Consider the following 22474-nt stretch of genomic DNA (forward strand, 5'->3'; position numbering starts at 1 on the left):
GCGCCTGGGTGGCTCAGTTGGTTAAGCGACTGCCTTCGGCTCAGGTCATGATCCTGGAGTCCCGGGATCGAGTCCCGCATCGGGCTCCCCGCTCAGCAGGGAGTCTGCTTCTCCCTCTGGCCTTCCTCCCTCTCATGCTCTCTGTCTCTCATTCTCTCTCTCTCAAATAAATAAATAAAATCTTTAAAAAAAAAAAAGACTAGAAGGAAATATACCCCTGGCTGACAAAATTATATGTATTTGCCCTGTTTGTAGCTTCCTCTACCTTCCAGTTTTTTATAATGAATAAATATTATTTTGATAAGAAAAAACTAAAACTAAAAAAACCTTGTTTTATATAACATGGCATCACATTGTGTAACTGCCTATAATATCTACTCATGAAATATTAGTTGATGAAAACCATTTAGGGTGGACCATAATACTTCTAACTGAAGCTTTAAAACATTGTTTTTTGGTTTTGCTTTGTTTTGTTTTGAGATTCAAATTCCACTTTTTTTATTTAAAAAGTCCAGCTTGAGCAAAAGCAAAAGGGCTGCTTCCACAAGGGTCCCTCAGCTGGACCAGGGAAGGGTGGTCATTACCAGCCCCCCCCTGTCCTGGGGTGCAAAAATCTGAGGGTGACAGGCAAAGGGCCCCGGCCCCAAGTGTGGCGGCCCTTGTGGTGAGCACCTGTTTTGTTTCTTGATACTTCTTTACAAGCTACTATTCAATGTTTTCTCTGATTTAGTATCATCATTCCTTGTCCTTTCAGTTTGAGGGTAACAACATACACCAGCTGGTTCTGAGGATTTGTCAAGCGCATTTTGCCCCAATATCACCAAGGTTCTCCCGTGACCTGCAGGCCTTGATATCTCAGCTCTTTGAAGTATCTCCCCGAGATCGGCCGTCTATTAATTCCATTTTGAAAAGGCCCTTTTTAGAGAATCTTATTGCCAAATACTTGACCCCCGAGGTGAGCTTTGAGGTGATTCCATGTGGATTTTGACAGAGATTTTGGTTAGCAAGTCCTTGACACATGTGTTCCATCTTAGGTCATTCGGGAGGACTTCAGTCACAGCCTCACACATAAAGCAAGACCGTTGGCTTCTCAGCCTGCAGGGAAGGGGGTGCAAGGTAAGAACGATTTGACCACGTGATCAAAAAACATTTCTTATGTGTGTCTCATATACGTGTGTCCTGAGATGAAGCCTTGCATGGGGCTCTGCACTCAGCAGGGAGTCTACTTAAGATTCTCTCTCTCCCTCTCCCTCTGCCCCTCCTTTTCTGCTTTCTCTCAAAAAAAAAAGCCTGCTCACACATTTCACCCAACAGTGTGGTGTGAGTGGTGTGGTCTATAACCCACGCGATGATCACTACATGTAATTACTTGGGCCATTATCCTATGCATCCTTTCTCTGTAAATGTTAGCGTTAATCCCTAATTTTTTAAAGGCAGTGTTATATATACTAGAAATATGTGAAGGAACCCTGGATAAAATGGTTTTCTCCATTAAAAGACAACGCAGACTAGGTTTCCACGGGGACTTCTCTCACTGGGTCTAAATATCTCGGGATAAAGCGAACTTCCTGTGTCGTGAAAGGTCCCTTATGTTCGCACTCTCACAAGCATCCATGTTAAGATGTGGACATTTTAAAGAAACTGAAGTTGTTTTATTTTGGTTAAATAAGATTCTACGATACAGAAAGCGAGATTCCAGGGAAAGTGCCTACCAAGATCAAGGCCATCAGAGCCAATTAAAAGGAAGGAGATATTGTATAGAAATGAATGGATCCCACCAGCTGGAGCTCAGAAGCCTGTATCTGTAAGTCATACTAAACTCTTCCTCTGATTTGTTAGCAGGTGGCATGTCCTACAGACCTACTTCACATGTTCCTAGGGTACAAGCGTGTTACTTTGGAAAATACTAGCTTTGTGCTTATGAGCAAAATCATTCCATAATGAGCATTAAAGTGGTACTTCATTGAACAACTTCCAGTTGTATTTCCTTATAAGTATTCTATGTACTAGTTTTAGTTTTCCTTTTACAACTCAAAACCTTTCGATTTCTTTAAATAAGGTTTTTCTATATAGAATAAGTGAGTTGTATGGCAGCAGAAAACATGGTGCATTTCATTCCCTTAATTCTAACATGGTATATATAATTGAGAAATTTTTATTATATAGTCAATGATTTTTTCCTAGGGATTTTTAGGCTTAGTTATCTGAATCCACGTCAGCAGAGTGTTGAACCTCTTAGTTCATGCTAGTGGAATGCTTCTGGTATATAAATGATAAAATGGCTATTGCCTTTTAATTGAAGAATTGTATTTTTTAAAGAAGGCAAGATTTTTTAAAGTACAGCAAGATGTAAAGAAGTTTATAAAAATAGAAAATAATAATAGTGAGTTTAGTTTTAGAGCTTGGGTTGGGTAGGCAAAGTCCCTAGCTAAGCATTTTTGGTAGACCAACCATTAAGTATGCAGGATTCCTCTTCACACCTTAGTGAAATTATAAACTACTGTGCTACAGTAGGACTTAGACTTCTAAAATACTTTCCAGTTCTAGGATTTGGGGATCCTAAGATTATTTTACTCTAAAAAATGAGTCTAGAGCAAAAACAGCAAAAATATACTTACAGTGCCTTGTTCTAGCTGTGGTCACTATCAAACTGTCAGTTATTATGGATTTTAATTATGTGTCTTTAAAATCATTCCTCCTCTTTTTGATGCTTCAGATAAAAATGGTAGAAAGGCCCAAACTTGCTGCAATGCGTGGACATTATGAGTATTATTATGCCCAACTTGATGTGTTGAGGAAGAGAGTGCACGAACCAAGTTACCACTGTGTTCCTCAAAAAGATTCTGGAGTTGAGAAGAATTATAATCAGAAAGAAAGCCACAGTCCATCACCAGGTCAATGGTAATGTTAGAGTCTAACTTAAACTTTGGTCCTCTGAAAATATCTTGATATATCAACATTTATTCTGAAGCCCTTCCAATTCTCCTAAAACAAATAATCCAAGAAGAACTTCCAAACTTTCCATCTTGAATACTTAATTCACAGTTCCCTTGACCCTGTTTCATCTCAAATCTAATGTAGCTTATCTTCTTATCCATTGAACCATGAGCAGAAATTCATACTCCTGAATTTTTCCTGTTATTTCTTCCTTCTAGTAAATTCCACCATCCGGGAGGATGAAAATAGTTATATATGTATCATTTTCCAAAGAAGTTATTAATATTAATCCATAATAATTGAATTGTAATCAAATTATCATTTGAGACATATTGAAAAGGAAATACCTTTCATTTAGCATTTATTTTCTTGGGATCTTTCATTTGTGTGCCAGTGTGAGGAATAGAGGTAAAGGAATGCGACACCATCTTGTTCTCAAGGAGCTCAGAGCATAGTGCAGGAAATGGACAAGCAACGGGGGTGTCGAGGCTATTGATCAGATACCTGCCCAAAGCGTGACAAGATTCTGGAAAGGGTTTTTCTTTTTCCCTCCAACACATTGTATGTAGACCACGGATGGACTGATCCTATCCTGAAGAAATATCACTGCATCGGAATATTTTTCTGTTTGATCCTCTCCTGTATCACCAATTGGTACAGTTCTCTTTGCTTCCTTTCTTCCTGATTCCCAAGTATGCATTCTATAACTTCGAACTACTTCTTGAATTCAGAACTTTCAAGCCACAGGTAAACTGTGAATCTCATTAAGAAATCTAATAAATAAATAAAATCCACTCCTTAAAATTGTGCCTAAGACTAGTGAAAATTCCTACTCAAGCTGAACATTTTTATTTTCTAAGGCCTGCTGAATACCTTCAGAGGAAATTTGAAGCTCAACAATATAAGTTGAAAGTGGAAAAGCAGTTGGTAAGTAAAATTCCAATTACTAAGGGCAATCAGGAATTTCCTGCTCACAAATATTCATGGGTCCTTAAGTCAAAGTGCATTCCACATAGAGGATGAGGACTACCCTTCACCTTCTCCAGTTTTTAATAGCTTAAGAAGAATAATGAAAATGTGCCTGAATCACGGTCTGGGAAGTCTGGTTTCTTCCCTGGCTTATCACTTGCTATGTGACCTTAGGCAGGTCATATGACCTCTCTGAGCCTCAGTTTCCTTTTTGTAAATGACAGTTTGAGAGTAGATGAGCTTCAAGGTCCCCTTCAGTGCTATAGTTCTTTGATTCTAATTTATTAGACTTCTATACATTTTTTAAAAGATTTTATTTATTTATTTGAGAGAGCGAAAGCGAGAGAGCTCAAGTAGGGCAAAGGGCAGAGGGAGAAGCAGACTCCCCACTGAGCAAGGAGCCCGATGTGGGGCTCGATTCCGGGACTCTGGGATCATGACCTGAGCCGAAGGCAGCCGCTTAACCGACTGAGCCATCCAGGTTCCCCGAGCATTCAATACACTTTTCTAAAGGTGACTATTGTATTTTATTTGAAATGAAAATTAACCTTTAAGTATAGTGTCAGAGTTCTGGGGCTGAAGGAGGCTGGATGTGCATCCTATTTCTGTCACTCTTATTTTGGGCTGCTCAAAAGCTCTAGTTCTATTCTCCTACTTAACCTGATGCCCCAGGGTGGCTCAACTTTGATAGAACTTTAATTTCACAATTATAGTTGAACTGTTCAGAAAATGGATCGAGGTGTCTCCCATGGTAGTGTAAAATATTGATTGCTTATGATAAACAACACAAATGGTTTTATTAATTTTCTTTGCTTTTTAAATGTGTCATACTGAAACTAAGAAAATTCTACTGCCCGCCCCCAGCAGTGAATTTGATTCACGATATAATTCTTGTTTAAAGAAAAAGATCCAAGGTCAAATGAGAAGACATTTCTAAAATGCAAGTATGCTTTATAAATCATTTCATTCAATTGATAGGGTCTTCGTCCATCTTCTGCTGAGCCAAATCACAACTGGAGACAAAAGCCAAGAAGCAACAGAGAAGAGTCTCGATTCCAGGAGCTGCAGATCAGGAGAAAGGAAATGAAGGACCAGGTTAGAAACAGTCTGATTCCGGATCTACCAGTGTCCCTGCACCTTGTCTTTGTGCTGCATAGGATATTACTTTCAGCATCTGCAGTACGCCTGAGGGAGAGGCCTCTTGCACAATCCTTGGACACACTCATGTGAAGCTCCCTGCTGGGAGTTTCAGGGGATACAGAGATTTAGATTTCACCTCCTCAGAGAATGCAGGAGAGTGAAGTTCATAAGGCTTTTGACCTCAGATTGATAATGTAATTGTCCACCATTACCATTTCTGAAATTTGTATTCATGTCCTTGGGCTGCCTTAACAAAGTATAACAGACTGGGTGGTTTAAAACACCAGAAATGTATTGTCTCCCAGTTCTGGGGGCCAGAAGTCCAAAATGAAGGTGTCAGCATGGCCATGTTCCCTCTGAAACCCAGAGGGGACTCATTTGCCTCTTGCCAATCTTTGACATTCCTTAGCTCGCGGCTGCATGACTCCGCTCTTTGTCATCACGTGGCCTTCTCTCTGCGTGTCTCTGCCTTCACGTGGCTGGCTTCTTACACCCGTGGTGTTGGATTAGGGCCCCATTCTACTCCAGTAGGACCACATCTTAGCTCAACTAGCTACATTTGCAATGACACTATCTCCAAACAAGGTCACGTTCTGAGGTACTGGGGGTTAGGATTCCAACATATCTTTTTTAGGGGGGGAACAAAATTAAACCCATAAAAGTGGGGTATATAAAGTAATTGTATGTCACTGACACATTCTGGGTTATATATAAAAGTGAGATCGCCCAAAGCCCCCCTCTCACTCATAGGGAGGGAAGTAGCCCAGCTGAAACGTAAGGCAGATTATCATCTCTAGGAACACTGGGTTTTCTAATTCTTACTGTTGATCACACATTCTTTAAATTCATAGGCTGTGTAGAGATTACTCTGTTCAGTTGTTCACCAGCATTTAAAATTTTTAAATTGGGATTGTCTTCCAGGAATATTGGAAGCAGTTAGAGGAAATTCGCCAACAGTACCACAACGACATGAAGGAAATTAAGAAGAAGATGGGGAGTGAACTGGAGGTGAACACATTTTTCTCCTAAAGGAAACATGGTTCTACTGATTTAGATCTAACTAAGTTGAGCAGGTTTCAAAAGTAAGGATCTCCTCATAGAAAAGATAAAATGTTACCATGCAAACTTTTAATAGGAAAGCTAACGTTTAACTGAAGCTTTTATTATTGTTTACTTGAGACTACCTATGCTGGTGAGGACATCTGAGACTCTCCGGTAGGAATGGCTATTATTAAAAATATTCATTGTCTTCCTTGTGAATCAGTCAATACTTATTGACAGAGCGGCTACTTTACACCAGAACTAGATTAGATGCAGAAAGTAAGTCCATGCCCATAAGGGAGGGAAAAGGATGAGCATTTATTGAATTCAGCTAGATTGGAGTAGCCTCATATGCAGGGGTAAGGTTCGAAAAGTCTGGATAAGGCCACATTTGAGTGTAGTTGGCTTGAAAAGTTGATTCTTGAAAATCCCTTAAAGGCACCACATTGGAAACTCATCTTCCATCTCTCAGATCACTGCTTTTTCAGTAGAGCTCCAGCTGAGACAGCTGGCCTGGGTCTGGAGACCATGTTGCATGAAAAACACACAAATGTCTAACCATAGCACCACCCTCATGCCCTGGAATGCTCCTCCTATAAGAGGCCTGTGGTTCTGAGGCCTGCCGAGGACACAGCTGGCCCCCAGCTCACAGGCATGGTGTGGAGTTACCCACACCGCTGGACTTGATTTCTTTCTCCCTCTTCCCCACCCCTCAGGGCACATAGATGAATTAATATGGGTGAAGGGAGCATAGCGTAAAACTCAGCTGTACGTACTCGGGCTCCGAACTAGAGTGCTCACATACTTTATCTCATCTTACTCCCCATGATAGGAAAGGTAAATAATTCATCCAAAGTCACTTTGATATTACGAGGTGGGACTAAACATCTGATTCTGAAACCTCTACTCTTTCTAACATATGCACTTATACTCACAGAGAGTTGGAAAGATACGACACACGTGTATGAGCAATGATTGAGTAAGACTGAACATAGTTAAGCTCTGTAAGGGCACAGGAGTAAGGATGAGCCAGGTGAGCGTTTTCATGGTCTAATCTGGTCTGAGAAGAGGAGCAGAGTTAGCAGAGGGAGAGCTGAGGGGGAAGGCATTCTGCAGGAACCACGCAGAGGTCCACACAGGACTGGAGGCCCTGGAGCGGGGAAGGTGGGAGACAGTTCTCTCTAGAGCAGGGGATTGGTTAATGGTGAGGAGCCTTGTTTTTTAAGGCATGTCTGTGATGGGAAACTGGAGTCCAGGAAGGATGGATAGCAGACTTTTCTAGAGAGACCATGAAAGCTGCACGTGGGGCATGCCGAGGGCAGGCACAGGGGAAAGGAGCTGGAAGGAAGGCACTGTTCCAGCCATTTCCACTGATGGTGCCTTGGCAGCGGGAGGAGAGTGTTTCCTCACTAGAAATCCCACTCAGAACTGGCCACGGTCCACACTGTGGACTTCAGAACCCACTCAGAACCAATCCGATTGACTGTGTATAATTTGTACTTTTAGGAGGACTCAAAAATAAGTCATAAAACCTATTTAGTGAAGAAAAGCGACCTGCCCGTCCACCAAGAGGCCCCCGAGGAAGAAGCGCCTGCGCAGGTGATGATTATGTGATGATAATGGGTTTCCCAGCAAGCTGGCTCTAGCCTGGACGTTCTCAGCCCTCACCGTGCGGGGGACCGTGGGCGAAAGTTCTTAAAAACTCAGAGGCCTGGGCTCTACCCCAAATGGCCTGGGGTGGGGCCCAGGCATCCCGTTTGCAGCAGCTGGCTGGGTGGTTCGGGGTGCAGCCCAGTTTGAGACCTGCTCTCGTGCCTGTTTGAGAGTTCAGCGTTCTGGATGGTGTTCAAGTCAGGGTCTCAGACACATGGGTCAGAAATCTGATGGTTAACGTCTTTCTACGTCAACCTTGAGTTTTTGGTGGGAGGAGGGAACTGGGCAGAGATGAATTATCAAATGGCTCTCAAGGAGTTTTTTTTTTTTCCCTTCTGGGAGGTCTTTCACCTTTATCTTCAAGGTGCCATGAGGGCTTGGTTAAGGGCATGTGAGGGGGACCCATGCTGGGTGAAGACCGAAAGTGTTTTGCCTTGTGAAAGACCCTGGGACCTTCCATGACGTGATGCCGGGGAGCTCTAAAGTGGACTGAGTAGGGGAGATGGGGCTCAGGAGTCTAAGATGGTTGTATTTTAAGGAAAATAGAGAAATAGGACACTTCTACAATTGAGACGACGAGACTACACAATCCAATCAGACAGCCAACTTCACAAAGAAAGTAAGATACAAAAGCCACAGTCCTGTTTCAGAGTTCATGATATTGCAAGGCAGAAAAACACCCTTCCCAGGGGTGCAGGGCAAACAGGTAATAGTGAGTCAAACCAACACATCCTGTATGTGAAGTACCTACAGACGGGGCAGCAATTAATTCTAAGGGAGAGATGATAGCGACCTCGTGTAAAATGGTGGAGAGAAGAAAGCATTAAAACACACATGTGCACACACACACGCCGTGGAGACTCATGTGCTTCTGGCTAGAAAGGGGTGGTACCATTTACTAAAGCCTGGGAAGAGTGGGGAGCAAGCCTGTGGTGGGGGGCAATCAAGAGTACCACTTCGGACATCAGTTGAGTTTGAGGAAACCTGAGGGCTTCCATACCTCCTTCACAGTGCTGACTTCACTGCTCCCCCAGCACAGATCATGCTTTCCCCAGACCTTCATACACGCACAGTGCAACATCATTCCAGGGTTTACGCCAGATGCCGAGATAGGCTGTTCCTGCGCTACTCTCATCCCCTGCTCATCTTCTCTGCTGTTACCCTACTTCATTTCCTTTCGGCACTTAGTACTTTCTGAAGTTATGTTGTTAATTTACCTCATGGATTACCTATTTTATTCCAGTAAAATGTAAGTTCCGTGTCAGCAGGGACCTTTGGTCACATTCACTGCATTAACCCATTGTGCAGGACAGTGTCTGGCCCATGGTGGGTGCTCAGTATGAATTTGTGGAATGAATGTCAAAGTAAAGATGATGCTAAGTAAGCCGCGGAGTATGTGAGCCTGTAGCTCAGAGGGGAGGAAAGAGCAAACCTGGAGATACACATTTCAGAGTCCTTGCATAAAGGTGGTGCTTATATCCACTGAGGAAGAGAGGGGCAGAGGGCCCAGGACCGGACCCTGAAAAGGCTCAGAACTTACAGCTCCTTTGGCACTTTTGCCATCTACTTTCAGTCATCTCTTCTTTGAAATTGCCTGTCAATTTTTTGAGCCCTCTTCTTCCTTTTTACTATCATGAGCAGTGCAGTTTTCTTGTTTTCCTGATTACCATCATAAGCTTCCTAAGGGAGGGATCCTGTAGCCAAAATTGCATTCTTACATAAATAAAATCTTAAAAAAAAAAGCGGAATGGGGAGACTCCTGGGTGGCTCAGTTGGTTAAGCATCTGCCTTCGACTCAGGTCATGATCGTAGGGTCCCTGCTCAGTGGGGGGTCTGCTCTTCCCTCTGCCCCTCTCTGCTTCGAGTTCACTCTCTCTCTCTCCCTCAAATAAATAAGTAAAATCTTCAAAACATTCTTGAATTAGATTAGATTGTACTGGACCAGAGTGACAAGCACTGTCATATTATGGAATTTTCCCCACTGCAAGGCCACTGTTCAGTGTATTAATATTTCAAGTTAATGGGTGCTGTGTCCAAGTTTGTAGTGAGTTTTTAGTGAATTATTATTAACTTCCCTTTACAAAGGCATGTTTTTATTCTCAAATTAATCATGGGATTCAATCCAGAAGTCAAATAATATAAACAGACCATGCTGCGAATTCAGGGATTGTGAAACTATAATTGTTTGATCAATATTAAATGCTAGATATTAATTTTTCTCTAAACTTGCAGGACATTGAAAGAGACTTGAAACAAATTAGAGTTCAGAACATAAAGGAAAGTAAAATTCTAGAACAAAACTGTAAAGCTAAGGTAATAAACATTTTGTCTTGCGGTGTCATATTAAACAGCTCGCTGGGGGGTCCCCACCTTGCAATCTGGGTTGCCTACAGGATATCCCCCCCTACTATTTTAGGGACTTGCCTAATTTTGCGATGTTTGACGAATGGTTTTAAGTATCTGTAATGTCAAATAGGAGTTGTGATTTTAACATTTTTATTGGATTGCTAAACTAACATTATTTTCCTTCCTTTCTTCTAGAGAGGGGTGAAGTTTGAAATTAGTTTAAACCAATGTATTTCTGATGAAAACACCCTCCAAGAGGAAGAGGTATGCCATTAAATATTTATTTCCATTAACAGTTATAAGAAAAATGAGTGTCTTAATAGCACATTTAATGAAATTTTTCCATAGGTCATAGGAAGAATTTTCTTAAATCTTCCTAGAAGGATCTCTGGTGTTCAAACGAGTCTTCCAAAATGCTTTTTATCCTCCCATTCTTTTTTCATTGAGATTATTCCCTTAGATGGATTATTCCAATTTAATTTATTTTTCTCTTATAAAGGAATTATTTTCCTCATAATATTAACTTTCTTGTCATTGCCAAATTAAAATAGGATACTTAATTATAGTCAGCAACTAATATACTTACCTAAAAAAATTGAGCAGATACCCTGAAACCATGCACATTTATTTTAGGTCTTAATTAGTTATTGGTAACTTTGTGCAGGTCTTTGGGTGAATCTCAGTTATGCACTCAGGCTCTCATTGACACAGTGATAAATGCACAAATACAGTAAACTCAAACCTCATTTTATTACTTGTATTCAACATCTTTTTTAATCCCACTTTTTACCAGACCTGCTAACAAATATCAAAATCAACTGATTTGTGTTTCCATTTCACCTTCTCTAACTTTGCCTTTTAAATGACCAAAAGTTATGTGTGTGGACATATAAGTTCTGTATCACATCTGATACTCAGTTTCTTTCTTTCATCTTCATTAGCTGAAAAATGTTTAATGTTATCATTTCTTTCAGATTTTTTGTTTTGAATAGACTTTATGTTTTAGAGCAGTTTTGAGTTCATGGCAAGAATGAGCAGAAGGTACAGAGATTTCCCATCTATTCCTGGTCCCCTCACGTGCACAGCCTCCCCCGCACTGGGGTGGAACATTTGTTAGAACTGATACACTCACATAGACACATCATAATCAACCAAATCCACAGTTCACATTAGGGTTCACTCTTGGTGGTGTACATTCTATGGGTTTTGACGTAACGATCCATATCCATCATTATGGTACCACACAGAATAGTTTCACAGCCCTAAAAATCCTCTGTGCTCTCCTTTCCTTTGAGATTTTTCCTACCATTTTGTCACATAGAGACTTCTTAGAGTGGTGACTGTTAACTCTCACCTCTTTAAGCATTAGGTATCTTAGTGTCCCAGACCTAGGAGGATCAGAGGGGGCCCGTTTCTGGGTTGGAGTGGTACATCCACAGTGCTCCTGTCAAGTCAGGTGCTGAGGGTGGCCTGGTAGTATAAAGGGATGGAGTGAAAAAGTTTTATCTGCCACGGTGTTCACCCTTCGTTACTCGATGTTTTGATGTGCTTGAAACAGAGTGATCATTTTAGTGTTGATTATGGGGTGTTAGGAGTAGTTTTAGGGACCGTTTTGGGAACATTGTGCACCTAAAGCAGGGCGTGGACGAGATAACCTTGAGAGTTCTGTAGATTGGAACCTCAGGAGAATAATATCGAAGGCAGCAAGTCTGGATAAAATCAAGTTGCCGGGATGCCTGGGTGGCTCAGTCGGTTAAGCGTCTGCCTTCGGCTCAGGTCATGATCCCAGCGTCCTGGGATCGAGTCCCGCATCGGGCTCCCTGCTCCGCAGGGACCCTGCTTCTCCCTCTGCCTCTGCCTCTCTCTCTCTCTCTGTCTCTCATGAATAAATAAATAAAATCTTAAAAAAAAAAAATCAAGTTGCCATATGATCAGTGCTTGTCACTGTTGACAAGGAGAAGAAAGAAACACACTCCTGTTTCTATCTTGTTCCAACAGAGTTCCAATTTTAAAATGCTGTAATTTATTTGTTTAATATACGTATACTGAATACTTACCATATGTCTTGGGAAATGTTATTACTGGAAACACAAAAAAAATTTTTGACATATTTTTCTTCCTCAAAACATGGCTCGTCATGAAACACCGTGGCATTGCCTTAGGCAGTGGATGTGCAAAATAAAACTCTGACCTTTAAGCATGGCATGAAGCTTAAGGAATATAAGTGTGTGATGGAGTATGAAGATTATACAGACAAAGCATTTGAAGAACTCTGTTGCCCAGAAGCAGGTACGTGTTGTGCCCCTTGAAAGCCAGAGCTAGAAGGGGTGTTTTATCAGCAGTCCATCACAGTCCCCGGCCTCACTGGCCGGCAGTGCTGTTGTCCCGGAGCTGGGCAGAGCCCCGGCTCTGCCGTCTGAGACCCGGCCGTGTGCTCTTGCCCCGTGCCGTCTCCTGGGGCAGCCGCCCCCAGCCAGCACCCCCACGCCAGCCACTTTTCTCGTTATCTGCTGGAAGGTTCCACGGACTTGTCCCACTAGGCTCGCAGACTCAGCGTTTGTCCAGTTGAATTTCAGAGTTCTTCCTTCCCAGTGAGCAGCCTGGAAGGCTCTCCCCTGAGATGTCTCTGGAGTTTTCCTCCCCGATCCCTCTGCCACTGGTTTCGGGCCCCGTCATCTCGGAGCGGTGGGGTGAGGCAGTGAGTGCTGGGACTTTGGAGGCAGACGGGAGTCTGGATCCCAGCTGGCGCTGCCGCCTTCTGATTGGGTGACCTTTCACAAGCGACTACAGTGCTCTGAATCTCGGCTTCCTCTAGGAACGGGGATACTAGTACTTGCCACACAGGCTTACCGGGGGGACTAAAGTGAAATCTGATATATAAATACCTGGCCCATGGTAGGTGCTTAACCAATGCTATTTCTAACTTGCCCCCCCCCCTTTTTTTTTGCCTCTCGCTGTACTGCCTTATTCTCCTATGTGTTCTTCTTTTCTCTAGTATCTCCCCCTTCATTCTCTAAGTGGTTGCTGGAGATTTGTTATATTTTTGGGTAATGCCTGCAGGATTCCCCATTGCCCATTCCACATAGTATTCTGTTTAACACTGTGGGGCCTGATCTTGTTGTGACCCACCTTTCCTGCCCCAGCACCCCTCTTCCCTACCACTGATGATGGGATCCAGACAGCCTCCTGGAGCACCCCCCCCCCTTATAGCTGCGTGAGCATTTGCACACCCTGGCTTGGCTCAGTTTCTTCTTCCTGGAATAATACATCTCACCTCATTTCCATCTGGAAACACCTTTATTCGGTTCAGCAGGCATATTAGTGAGAACCTCCCATGTGCACAGACTGTGCCAGGTGGTAGGCATCTCAAAGATGAATGAAAATGGGGTCTGCCCTCAACATCACCGTGGTGTCGTGAGCCGAAGAGAGGAGGCACAAAACATGTTTTCTGAGCCCACATACTAATCATCGTCAGAGCGCCGGCTGGCTAGAGTCAGGAAGGTACCCACTCCTACAGAGCTTGGCATGCTCAGGAGCTGGGGCTTTATCCTGCGTGATGACCTTCAGTCGAAGGGAATTAACTCCTATCTGTGACGGAGAAAGATCATGCTGGCTGCGGCGTCAGGAGGGCGTGGGGCGGTGGGACTGCGAGCAGGAGGATAGCGGCCCAGGTGGGAGACGACAGGGGCACAGGCCAGAGCAGAGCGGTGAGAATAGACACCAAGTGCGAACCACTGAGTGTGGGGGTTGAGGACGAGAAGGAGATCAAAAACCCTCTTAGTTTTAGGAGGGTCCTAATTCAGATGGATGAAGCTGTCACCAACCAAACGGGCACACACATCATGCAGAGGGAGGTGAGCGGACATAGTATAACGCTCTAGATTTGGGCCATATTGGCGTTCAGGTCTTCATGAGCCTCAGCTGGAGATGCTTAGAAGATGCTAGCTGTGTGAGAAGGAAGCTCTGGGGCAAATCAGGGTTTCCTTAGCATACACAAGTTATTATCACAATCACCTTAGCGATGGTCAAAAATACCTAGGCAGAGGGACTAGTGTGAGAAGGAAACGAAGCTTAGGACAGACCTTAGCAATGTTTAGACAAGGTTTGGGGAAATCCGGAGAGAGCAAAGCCAAAGGAGGAGAGAAAGTTCTAGAAGGAGGGTGCAGGGTTGGCAGCATCAACCAGAAGAGAGAGGCCAAGTGAGGTGGGTTGAATAACAGCCTATGGATTTGACCACAAGGAGCCCTTCATTTTCATACTGAAAATTGTCTTTTAACTTGTCTGCATTCCTATAATTATAATTCAGGTTAGAAAAATTTTTCCATAGGTTTTGACCATCCATATGTCTCTTGTGAATTATGTGCTCTTATCCTTCATCCCTTTATCCACTGAAAATGGCATTTATTTTTTCCTTTATAAGACTCTTTAGGTTAAAGCTTTACCTGTAATATGTATTACAAGTATTTTTGTCATTTGGTTTTCAGATCTCATCTCTAGTAACAGCAACAACTGTATGTGTGTGTGTGTGTGTGTATACATATATAATTTAGGAATAAACTTCATAAGGATTATGCAGAGCATGTGAAGAATACTATAAAACCTTGCTGAAGTTTAAAGGTCACTCGAATAAATGGGGAGAAATAACATTGTTACATATTAGAAATATTCTTTCCAAATAAATATATGGAATTTTGCCAGTTTCAATCAAAATCATCAAAGCCACAAAAAGATGGAGACATCTTGCCAGATTGGAGCATCTTAGATACTCTTAAGCAGACAAATTTAGAAAAGAAGAGCAGTGAAGGGGCACATCCACTTTCAAGTATCAAAATATATTCTGTTATTCTGCAAATTATAAAACAATATGATACTAGCACCAGAACAGATAAAGCAGTGAAAAGAAGAAATAGTTTAGAAACAAACCCTAGGATGGATAATAATTCAGTGTATGCTGAAAGTTACATCACAAGTCAGGGGGACAGAAAGGCTCAATCAAATAAATGCTGCTAGGCCAACTGGTTAACAGTTTGGGAAAAATTGTGAAATCAGACCTTATTTAATGATACAACAAAACAAATTTTTAAAAAACCGAAGAGTTTATACATAAAAAACGAAGTTATATATTAGAAAATGAAGTAAAAGAACAATCAAAAACCAAAGGCAACCTATGGAATGGGAGAAGATATTTGCAAATGACATATCTGATAAAGGGTTCGTTTCCAAAATATATAAAGAACTTATAAAGCTCAACACCCCAAAAATGAAAAAGCCAATTAAAAAATGAGCAGAAGATGAAATCCCAAGGCATGTACTCCATGGAGCACTGGGTGTTATACGAAAACAATGAATCGTGGATCACCACATCAAAAACTAATGATGTATTGTATGGTGACTAACATAACATAATAAAATAAAATTTAAAAAATAACAAAAAAAAATGAGCAGAAGACATGAATAGACATTTTTCCAAAGCAGACAGACAGATGGCCAACAGACACATGAAAAGATGCTCATCATCACTGATCATCAGGAAATGCAAATCAAAACTACAATGAGATATCATCTCACACCTGTCAGAATAGCTAAAACCAACAACAATGAGAATCTTTGTGTTGGCAAAGATGTGGAGAAAGGGAAACCCTCTTGCACTGTTGTTGGGAATACAAACTGGTGCAGCCACTCTGGAAAACAGTATGGAGGGTCCTCAAGAAGTTAAAAATAGAGCTACCCTATGATCCAGCAATCGTACTACTAGGTATTTACCCAAAGAATACAAAAATACTAATTCAAAGAGAGACGTGCACCCCAATGTTTATAACAGCATTATCTACAATAGCCAAGTGTCCATAGACTGATGAATGGATAATGATGTGGTATATTTATATATACAATGGAATATCAGCCATGAAAAAGAATGAAATCTTGCCATTTGCAATGACATGGGTGGAGCTAGAGAGTATTATGCTAAGTAAAATAGAGAAAGACAAATATATGATTTCACTCATATGTGGAACTTAAGAAACAAAACAAATGAGCAATTAGACAAAAAGAGAGAGAGGCAAACCAAGAAAACAGAACCAAGAAACTATAGAGAACAAACTGATGGTCACCAGAGGGGAGGCGGGTGGGGGATGGGTGAAATAGGTGATGGGGTTTAAGGAGGGCACTTGTGATGAGCACTGGGTGTGTAACTGCTGAATCACTATATTGCACACCTGAAACTAATATTACACTGTATGTTAACTAATTGGATTTTAAATAAAAACTAAAAAAAAAAATGAAATAAAAGAAAATATAGGTGAGTTTGTGGGTTTTTTTTTTTGTATAGGGAAGAACTAGCTATTCAAAATACATGGAACACAATCATGGTAAATTAGTAATAGGTTCCACTTTAGCAGTGAAAAGCTTTGATGAAGCAAATAATACTAGCTCCTAGAATTGTCACCTTCAATAGTTTATCTAGGGTGAATAATCATGAATGTCCATAAACATTTAGCTGCAATGATTTCATTATAGTATTATTTATAATAGTGAAAAATTGCTAGCAAACTAAATGTCCCACCATAAAGAATTAAATTGTAATACGTTTGTGTCACAGAATACTGTATTTGCTTTACAATGGTTGTATAGAACAGTGGCTAATAAACTGGGTATGATAATGTTGCTCTTTGAAAAGAGCAAGTTATGAAAGTTATGCATGGTGTGAGGCCCATTTTTGTTTCAAAACAAAGACACTATATTCAAGGGGAAATTTTTGAAATTTTAATAGTCTCTAGATGGTGAGATTATGGGTAATTTTTATTTTCCTCTACTTACCTGATTTTCATATTTCTATAATGAAACATTGTAATAAAGAAAAAGAAAAAGCTTTTCAAAGTTAAGATGACAGAACTGGGGGTGCCTCGGGGGCACAGTCAGTTGAGTGGCCGACTCTTAGTTTCCTGGCGCAGGTCTTACCTCAGGGTCGTGAGATCCAGCCCTGTGCTCAGCGTAGAGTCTGTTTGGGTTTCTCTCTCCCTCTCCCTCTACCACACCCCAATACTCCCCCCCACCCCACTCTCACTGTCTCTCAAATAAATAAATAAATCTTAAAAAAAGGTAACAATTGATTGCATTTCTATGGAAACTGACTGAAGTAAAATGCTCAGAGGTGCCTCAAAGAATGTGTCCATTCTTGTCACTAATATTTGTTTACATTTAGATATATTACCTAGTCACTCAAATGTTAATAATAAAAACCAATGTTTAAGCCTGTTTATAATTTCAGTCTTGCAAGTTATGATCTAGTCTTAGTCCGTTTGGTCTGCTATAACAAAATGCCATTAACTCTGTGGCTTATAAACAACAAACATTTATTTCTCACAGTTCTGGAAGCTGGAGCGTCCAAGATCATAGTGCTGAACAGATTTGGTGTCTGGTGAGGGCCCACTGCCATGTTTTTGTTATGTCCTCACTTAGCAGAAAGGGTGAGGAACTCTGTGGGGTCTCTTTTATAAGAGCACTAAGCCCATTCCCCAGGGCTCCACCCTCATGACCTCATCACCCCCCAAAGACCCCCACCACCTCCCAATATCAGCACGTTGGGCTGTAGGTTTCAACATAGGAATCTGGGGGGAGGTTGGACACAAGCATTCAGTCCATAACAATCAATATTCGAATGAGATGGTAATTTCTCTGTTTTTGAGGGTACCCACAGATGGACTACCTCCACATTTCCTAAGAACTGTTTGGTGCAATGAGATGCACTTTGACTGCTTTTAAATTAATGAGTTATTTTCTCGTACCCAGAGTTGCTCATTCCAGACACTGGGGCCGCTGCAGAGAGCAGGAGACGGTGGGATGCGCTAGCTCCTCAGACTGTGCTAGAGATGACGACAGCAGGTGACATCACCTCTACCTGCACCACTGTGCCCGAGGGTGACTCCACACTCATTCGGTCTGAGTTGCCAGCACGGGGAGACAAGGCCTCAGATGCAGGTGTGTTCCTCGCGCTCACCCTGACGCCATAGTTCTCTTTTCAGTACAATCCCCATAGATTTGGTATCAAATATCTTTCCAAGATAATGTTTTGGTATCTCCCTCACCTCCTGAGAAACTTGCCTGCTAAGTATCCTAGACAACTGACCACTGCAGGTATGAGAATATAAAGGAGGAAAGATCTAGAATCCCACTTTCCTTGTGGTTGAAGGAGATTGTCTAAAGAAGGGCAGTTGGCTTGACTTGCCTTCCATGTTAGCCCAATCACTTCCTTGGAATTCCTTGGAGGGGTTGGTTTTTTCCATGAATAAAATCCGAATTAAGATAATAACTATCCCACAAGGTTTAGAGTTAGCAGTGCAAAAACACATACAAAGTTGCTTTGTAAGCCAGTGTGCTATTTTAAATGTTAAGAGTGTTAAGAATACGATGATATTTCCAACCCAAATTCCTCCATTTACATTTGAGCTTCCAGCATAGTCTTTGCACAAGAGAAGTTCACAGCAACATCTGGGTGTTATTTTTACAGGTGATGAGGATTTTTATTACTTATTTCCTATGTTTCTCTTGATAACATGGGGCTGGGGGAGAGCTAAAATGTATACCCATTTTATAAATTGAAATATGTAAGTAAATCACTGCCATTTATAAGTGTGTGGACTGACTTACGTTTATACCATTATGAAACACTGAAGCCCCCAAACTTGCAAGAAGGGGCTTGCAAACATAAAAATTTAATCCACCGTAAGCCAATGAGACAATAAGACCAATTTCAAATAAGCAAGTAGAATAGAAAATTTAACACACTGAAGTGTTTACAAAGCAAGTCACTCTCATACCCATTAGCCATGTGACATAAGTCACTAAACTTTATCTCCGTTTTCTTGCTGGTAACACGAGGGGTGGGATTAGGTTACCTCTGAGGTTCTCACGTTTTGTGATTTTATAAGAAGTCAGATGAAGTATTTTTATTTTCAGTAACACAGTCTCCTCTTCAGGTGGCCAAGGGACGGTGACCGAAGGCATTCCAGAAAATAGGAGACGGTGGCAGCACGAAGTGCCAGGAGCTTTAATGAGCGCTTTGGCTGCAGCACGTCTAACAAGTAGCTCGTTTTCTGCCCACGAAGGCGAATTGGGTATGCAGTTTATTTTTAAGAACATAACCAGTCCCCTGAGGAATTTTGTCAGAGACTTGTAAATGCAGAAAGGGATAAAAATACCTTCAGCCTGGAGAGAGAACTGGAAAGGGCTGAGCCTCTTCGGAAGCTGATTCGCTTTGTCCAAGCCTGTTCCAGATGCCACTAACAAGCCTCGAGCTTCCCGGAAGAGTGGGGTAATTTTCTTTAATGGGATCAGTTGACAACTGATGAAAATAAGTAGGGCAAGTGGCTTTGTAGAAGGTAAGCAGGTACTACTTAGCTCTACCTGACGGTATATTTCTGACAACTCTTCGACAGACTCAAATTACTATTCCATAGGCAATGAAAACACATCATCGTAGAGTTTCTTGGTCTGGGAGAGGGTTTTTTTTTTGTTTTTTTTTTTGTCTCTGACTTTTAGCAAGATGATGCTTGTGTTTACTTTATGGGAAGCCAGCCATCCTTTTCAAAAGTTTGAGGGAACTCACGTCACAGGGGGAGTTGGTCTTCAGAAGGTGCAGGTGTACCCTGCTACAGGGAAGGTTGCCGTAGGCAGGCAGGGATAGAAAAGGAGCAGCTGCAGAGGGGCGCGCTTAGAGACCCGTGTTTCAGGAACGCGAGATTGAGGCGACAAGGAGGCAGAGATACAACCTAGGTGTAACGGAGGCTGATAAGTACTTACAAAGTAAAGGAACAATACAAAAATATGTCCCACCCTGAGGATAATGTAACAGAAGTGCCTGACGATTGCCCCAGAGTGAGTCTGCCAGCCTGTGAAGCCTAAACTTCACAATCGTGAAATCTTTGTGAAAGTTGCGTCTTCCAAGAATGTCCAGAAGGATGAATGTATCGGGTGGGGAGGACTTGCAGATACACAGGCCTGTGGCAGACAGTAAGAAAACCGGTTGGACTGAAATCTAGGAGCAGGAGAGGGGGCCAGAGTCCCTGAGCATACGAAGTCCTTTGAAACCCTTCGGTCTCATGACTTCTATCAGTTATCACGCTGTTGCTGAAAAGTTAAGAGGAGAGAGAGGGAGAAAGGTAGAAACTGCCCTTGAGACTCTCTTTCCAGTACCTTCAAATTACAAAAAGCAGTGTATTGTCTTTACTCCTTTCCCTTCTGTCCTGGGATGAAAGCCTTGTCCCTAAGGATGGGGCTGGAGGCAGTAAGGAGGAAGCTTTGGGCTGACTGTGCTTGGTCCGGAAGCCAAGGGCTGGGATCCCAGGCCAGGTTATCAAGACACTGAGGTGGGGACATACTTGGTGGCTATGATGTTTCTTCTTGCGTTTGTCCCTGTGATTCTTGGAGAGAGTCATAGAAAACTCTTCATTTGGTCTGTCATGCCAGATTAACTCATTCATGAGCTTGCTGTATTTTTACATGGATGGCTTTACATTGGGCATATATGAGCAACTTATCTGTCAAGTGAGATTGGAAATAGGAATTTGCCTCCCCAGGTGCGTTCAAAGCAGAGTGCGGATGTTTTCGTTTACAGCCTGCCCTGGTGCTGACACCCCTCCACCCCAGCTGAGCTCCGCCTCTAACTGTGGTTGGCCTCTTGACTTTCTGTCCCTGGTCATCTTTTCTTACTTTAGCTCTACCCTTTGCACGCCTGCCAGATAATCCTCCTACAACGGACCAAATCTCTTTTCAGCTTAAAATCCTGCAAAAGATGCCCTCTTACCCTCAGGATAAAATCAGTCTCTCTGCAGACTCTGAGCACCTTGAAGATTGGCGTGGCCCATCACAATGCCAGGCTTCCTAGCATTTCTCCACCAGCAGATAGTCCTCCCTCAGATTAGAATGCCTGCCTCATTTTGCCAGGATAATTGCTCCTGCAAGATTTCCCTCTGACAAGCCTCCTCCCATTTCTGTCACTATGTGTCATGGTGGGTGGTGAGGTGGTGAAGGGCAGGTACTCTTCTCTCCCTGCTTTTCCCTGTACTACCCGACGGGGCTTTGTAAATGGGTCTGGAATGACATCGATCCTTAAGTGTTCTTTTGCACGAGTGAGTGGAAGACCCTGTAACTATCTTAATATGCTTCTCTTTAATCCAAAAAATTCTAGGAAGTCCTCAAGTTTGTCTACTCTCTCCCTGCCTTTTCTGTTAGCTGCTTCTGACAATTTCATATTCAGTCTCACGCTCAAACTCATTCACGCTCCAATATTTGTTAAATGCATGAAATAGTGACATTTTATCACTGTATTTATCATTTAAATTCATGTCATAAAAAGATGCAGTAGTGAGTTTATTTCAATTTTTAGTGATTGCTATGAAAAACCTGGATCTCAGACTCTTGCCTGTGTCCCCACTGATGGGGAGCCTCAGTTTTAAATGATTAAGAAAGATCTGAGCATGTTTCCCTTGCATCCTCTAGGTTTGGCTTTGCTGCTTAATACCCCACAAGACACTGTAATTCTCTGATCATACAAATAAGCTTCACTTTAATTTCTGATTCTTATTATCTTTCTTCCCCACTAGACTGTAAGCTTACGAGAGCTTTGTCTTGATTACCACCCTGTTTCGTCTCTCTCTCCCTAGTGCCTAGAACTTAGCAGGTGGCCATTGTTTTTATGAATGAACATAAAACCATAGCACGTTTTTAGTATGACTTTATGCAGAGGCATGTGATTATCAATATTCGTATTGCCATCAAGTTGGTAAGGGAAATTATAATGTGAAAAATAATTCTTACAACTGTGTAGAGTTTTCATGAAGACTTCCTGTGTGTGTAAGTTTTAATAACTTTGATTACAAGTATAATAGACACAGTTTATAAAGGCTTTCAAGGATTAGCTATGGTCATACATTTAAGCATTATTCATATGTCCTTCATCACTGTTTAGCTTAAACTTCCAACTCCTTGAAAATAAATTGCTTTCATGCTTCGAGCCCTGCATTCCATTAAAAAGTGAAACTTTATCAACTACCTATTTAATTTATCCTAACTTTAAGTTTAAAATAGCAAGACTTTGTAAAATCCTTTTCAATGACTTTAACTAGTAAAAGCTACACTCTTGAGATAAGGACAAGTATTTTTTTTAATGTGTGCATAATTCATTCAGGTCAATAATTTTGTTTACAGTTTAACCACTCCAAGGGGATCCTTGGTGGGAAGGTAACCTCCATTTTTCTTGTGTAAGTTTTCAGGCCACATAGTTGCCCTGGTAACATCATAGATGCACATCCAGATAACAGCTGATTTACATTTCTATAGTTAGCTATTCATTCTTTCTTCTATCCTGTTAAACAAAAAAATAAAAGCCTCC

General features: G+C 41.8%; 1 protein-coding gene across 7 annotated transcripts in view; it reads left to right on the top strand.

The window, feature by feature from the left end:
• The window catches only part of NEK5 (NIMA related kinase 5), a 60159-nt gene that overhangs the window by 24671 nt on the left and 13014 nt on the right, over nt 1–22474 (top strand). For 6 of the 7 annotated variants that reach the window (XM_081814878.1, XM_081814875.1, XM_081814874.1 and 3 more), the window contains 13 exons: nt 755–955; nt 1035–1116; nt 1671–1804; nt 2717–2901; nt 3798–3864; nt 4885–5001; nt 5968–6054; nt 7594–7686; nt 9973–10053; nt 10282–10350; nt 12249–12375; nt 17875–18063; nt 19062–19199. In XM_081814878.1, coding sequence (XP_081671004.1) covers nt 755–955; nt 1035–1116; nt 1671–1804; nt 2717–2901; nt 3798–3864; nt 4885–5001; nt 5968–6054; nt 7594–7686; nt 9973–10053; nt 10282–10350; nt 12249–12375; nt 17875–18063; nt 19062–19199 — 1570 coding nt within the window. The remainder of the gene's footprint in view (nt 1–754; nt 956–1034; nt 1117–1670; nt 1805–2716; nt 2902–3797; nt 3865–4884; nt 5002–5967; nt 6055–7593; nt 7687–9972; nt 10054–10281; nt 10351–12248; nt 12376–17874; nt 18064–19061; nt 19200–22474) is intronic. The other variant, XM_081814879.1, reaches the window with a different exon arrangement.

The sequence above is a fragment of the Leptonychotes weddellii genome, chromosome 3 (assembly GCF_054177405.1).
Source record: "Leptonychotes weddellii isolate Sample4059 chromosome 3, ASM5417740v2, whole genome shotgun sequence".
Taxonomy (NCBI): Eukaryota; Metazoa; Chordata; class Mammalia; order Carnivora; family Phocidae; genus Leptonychotes; species Leptonychotes weddellii.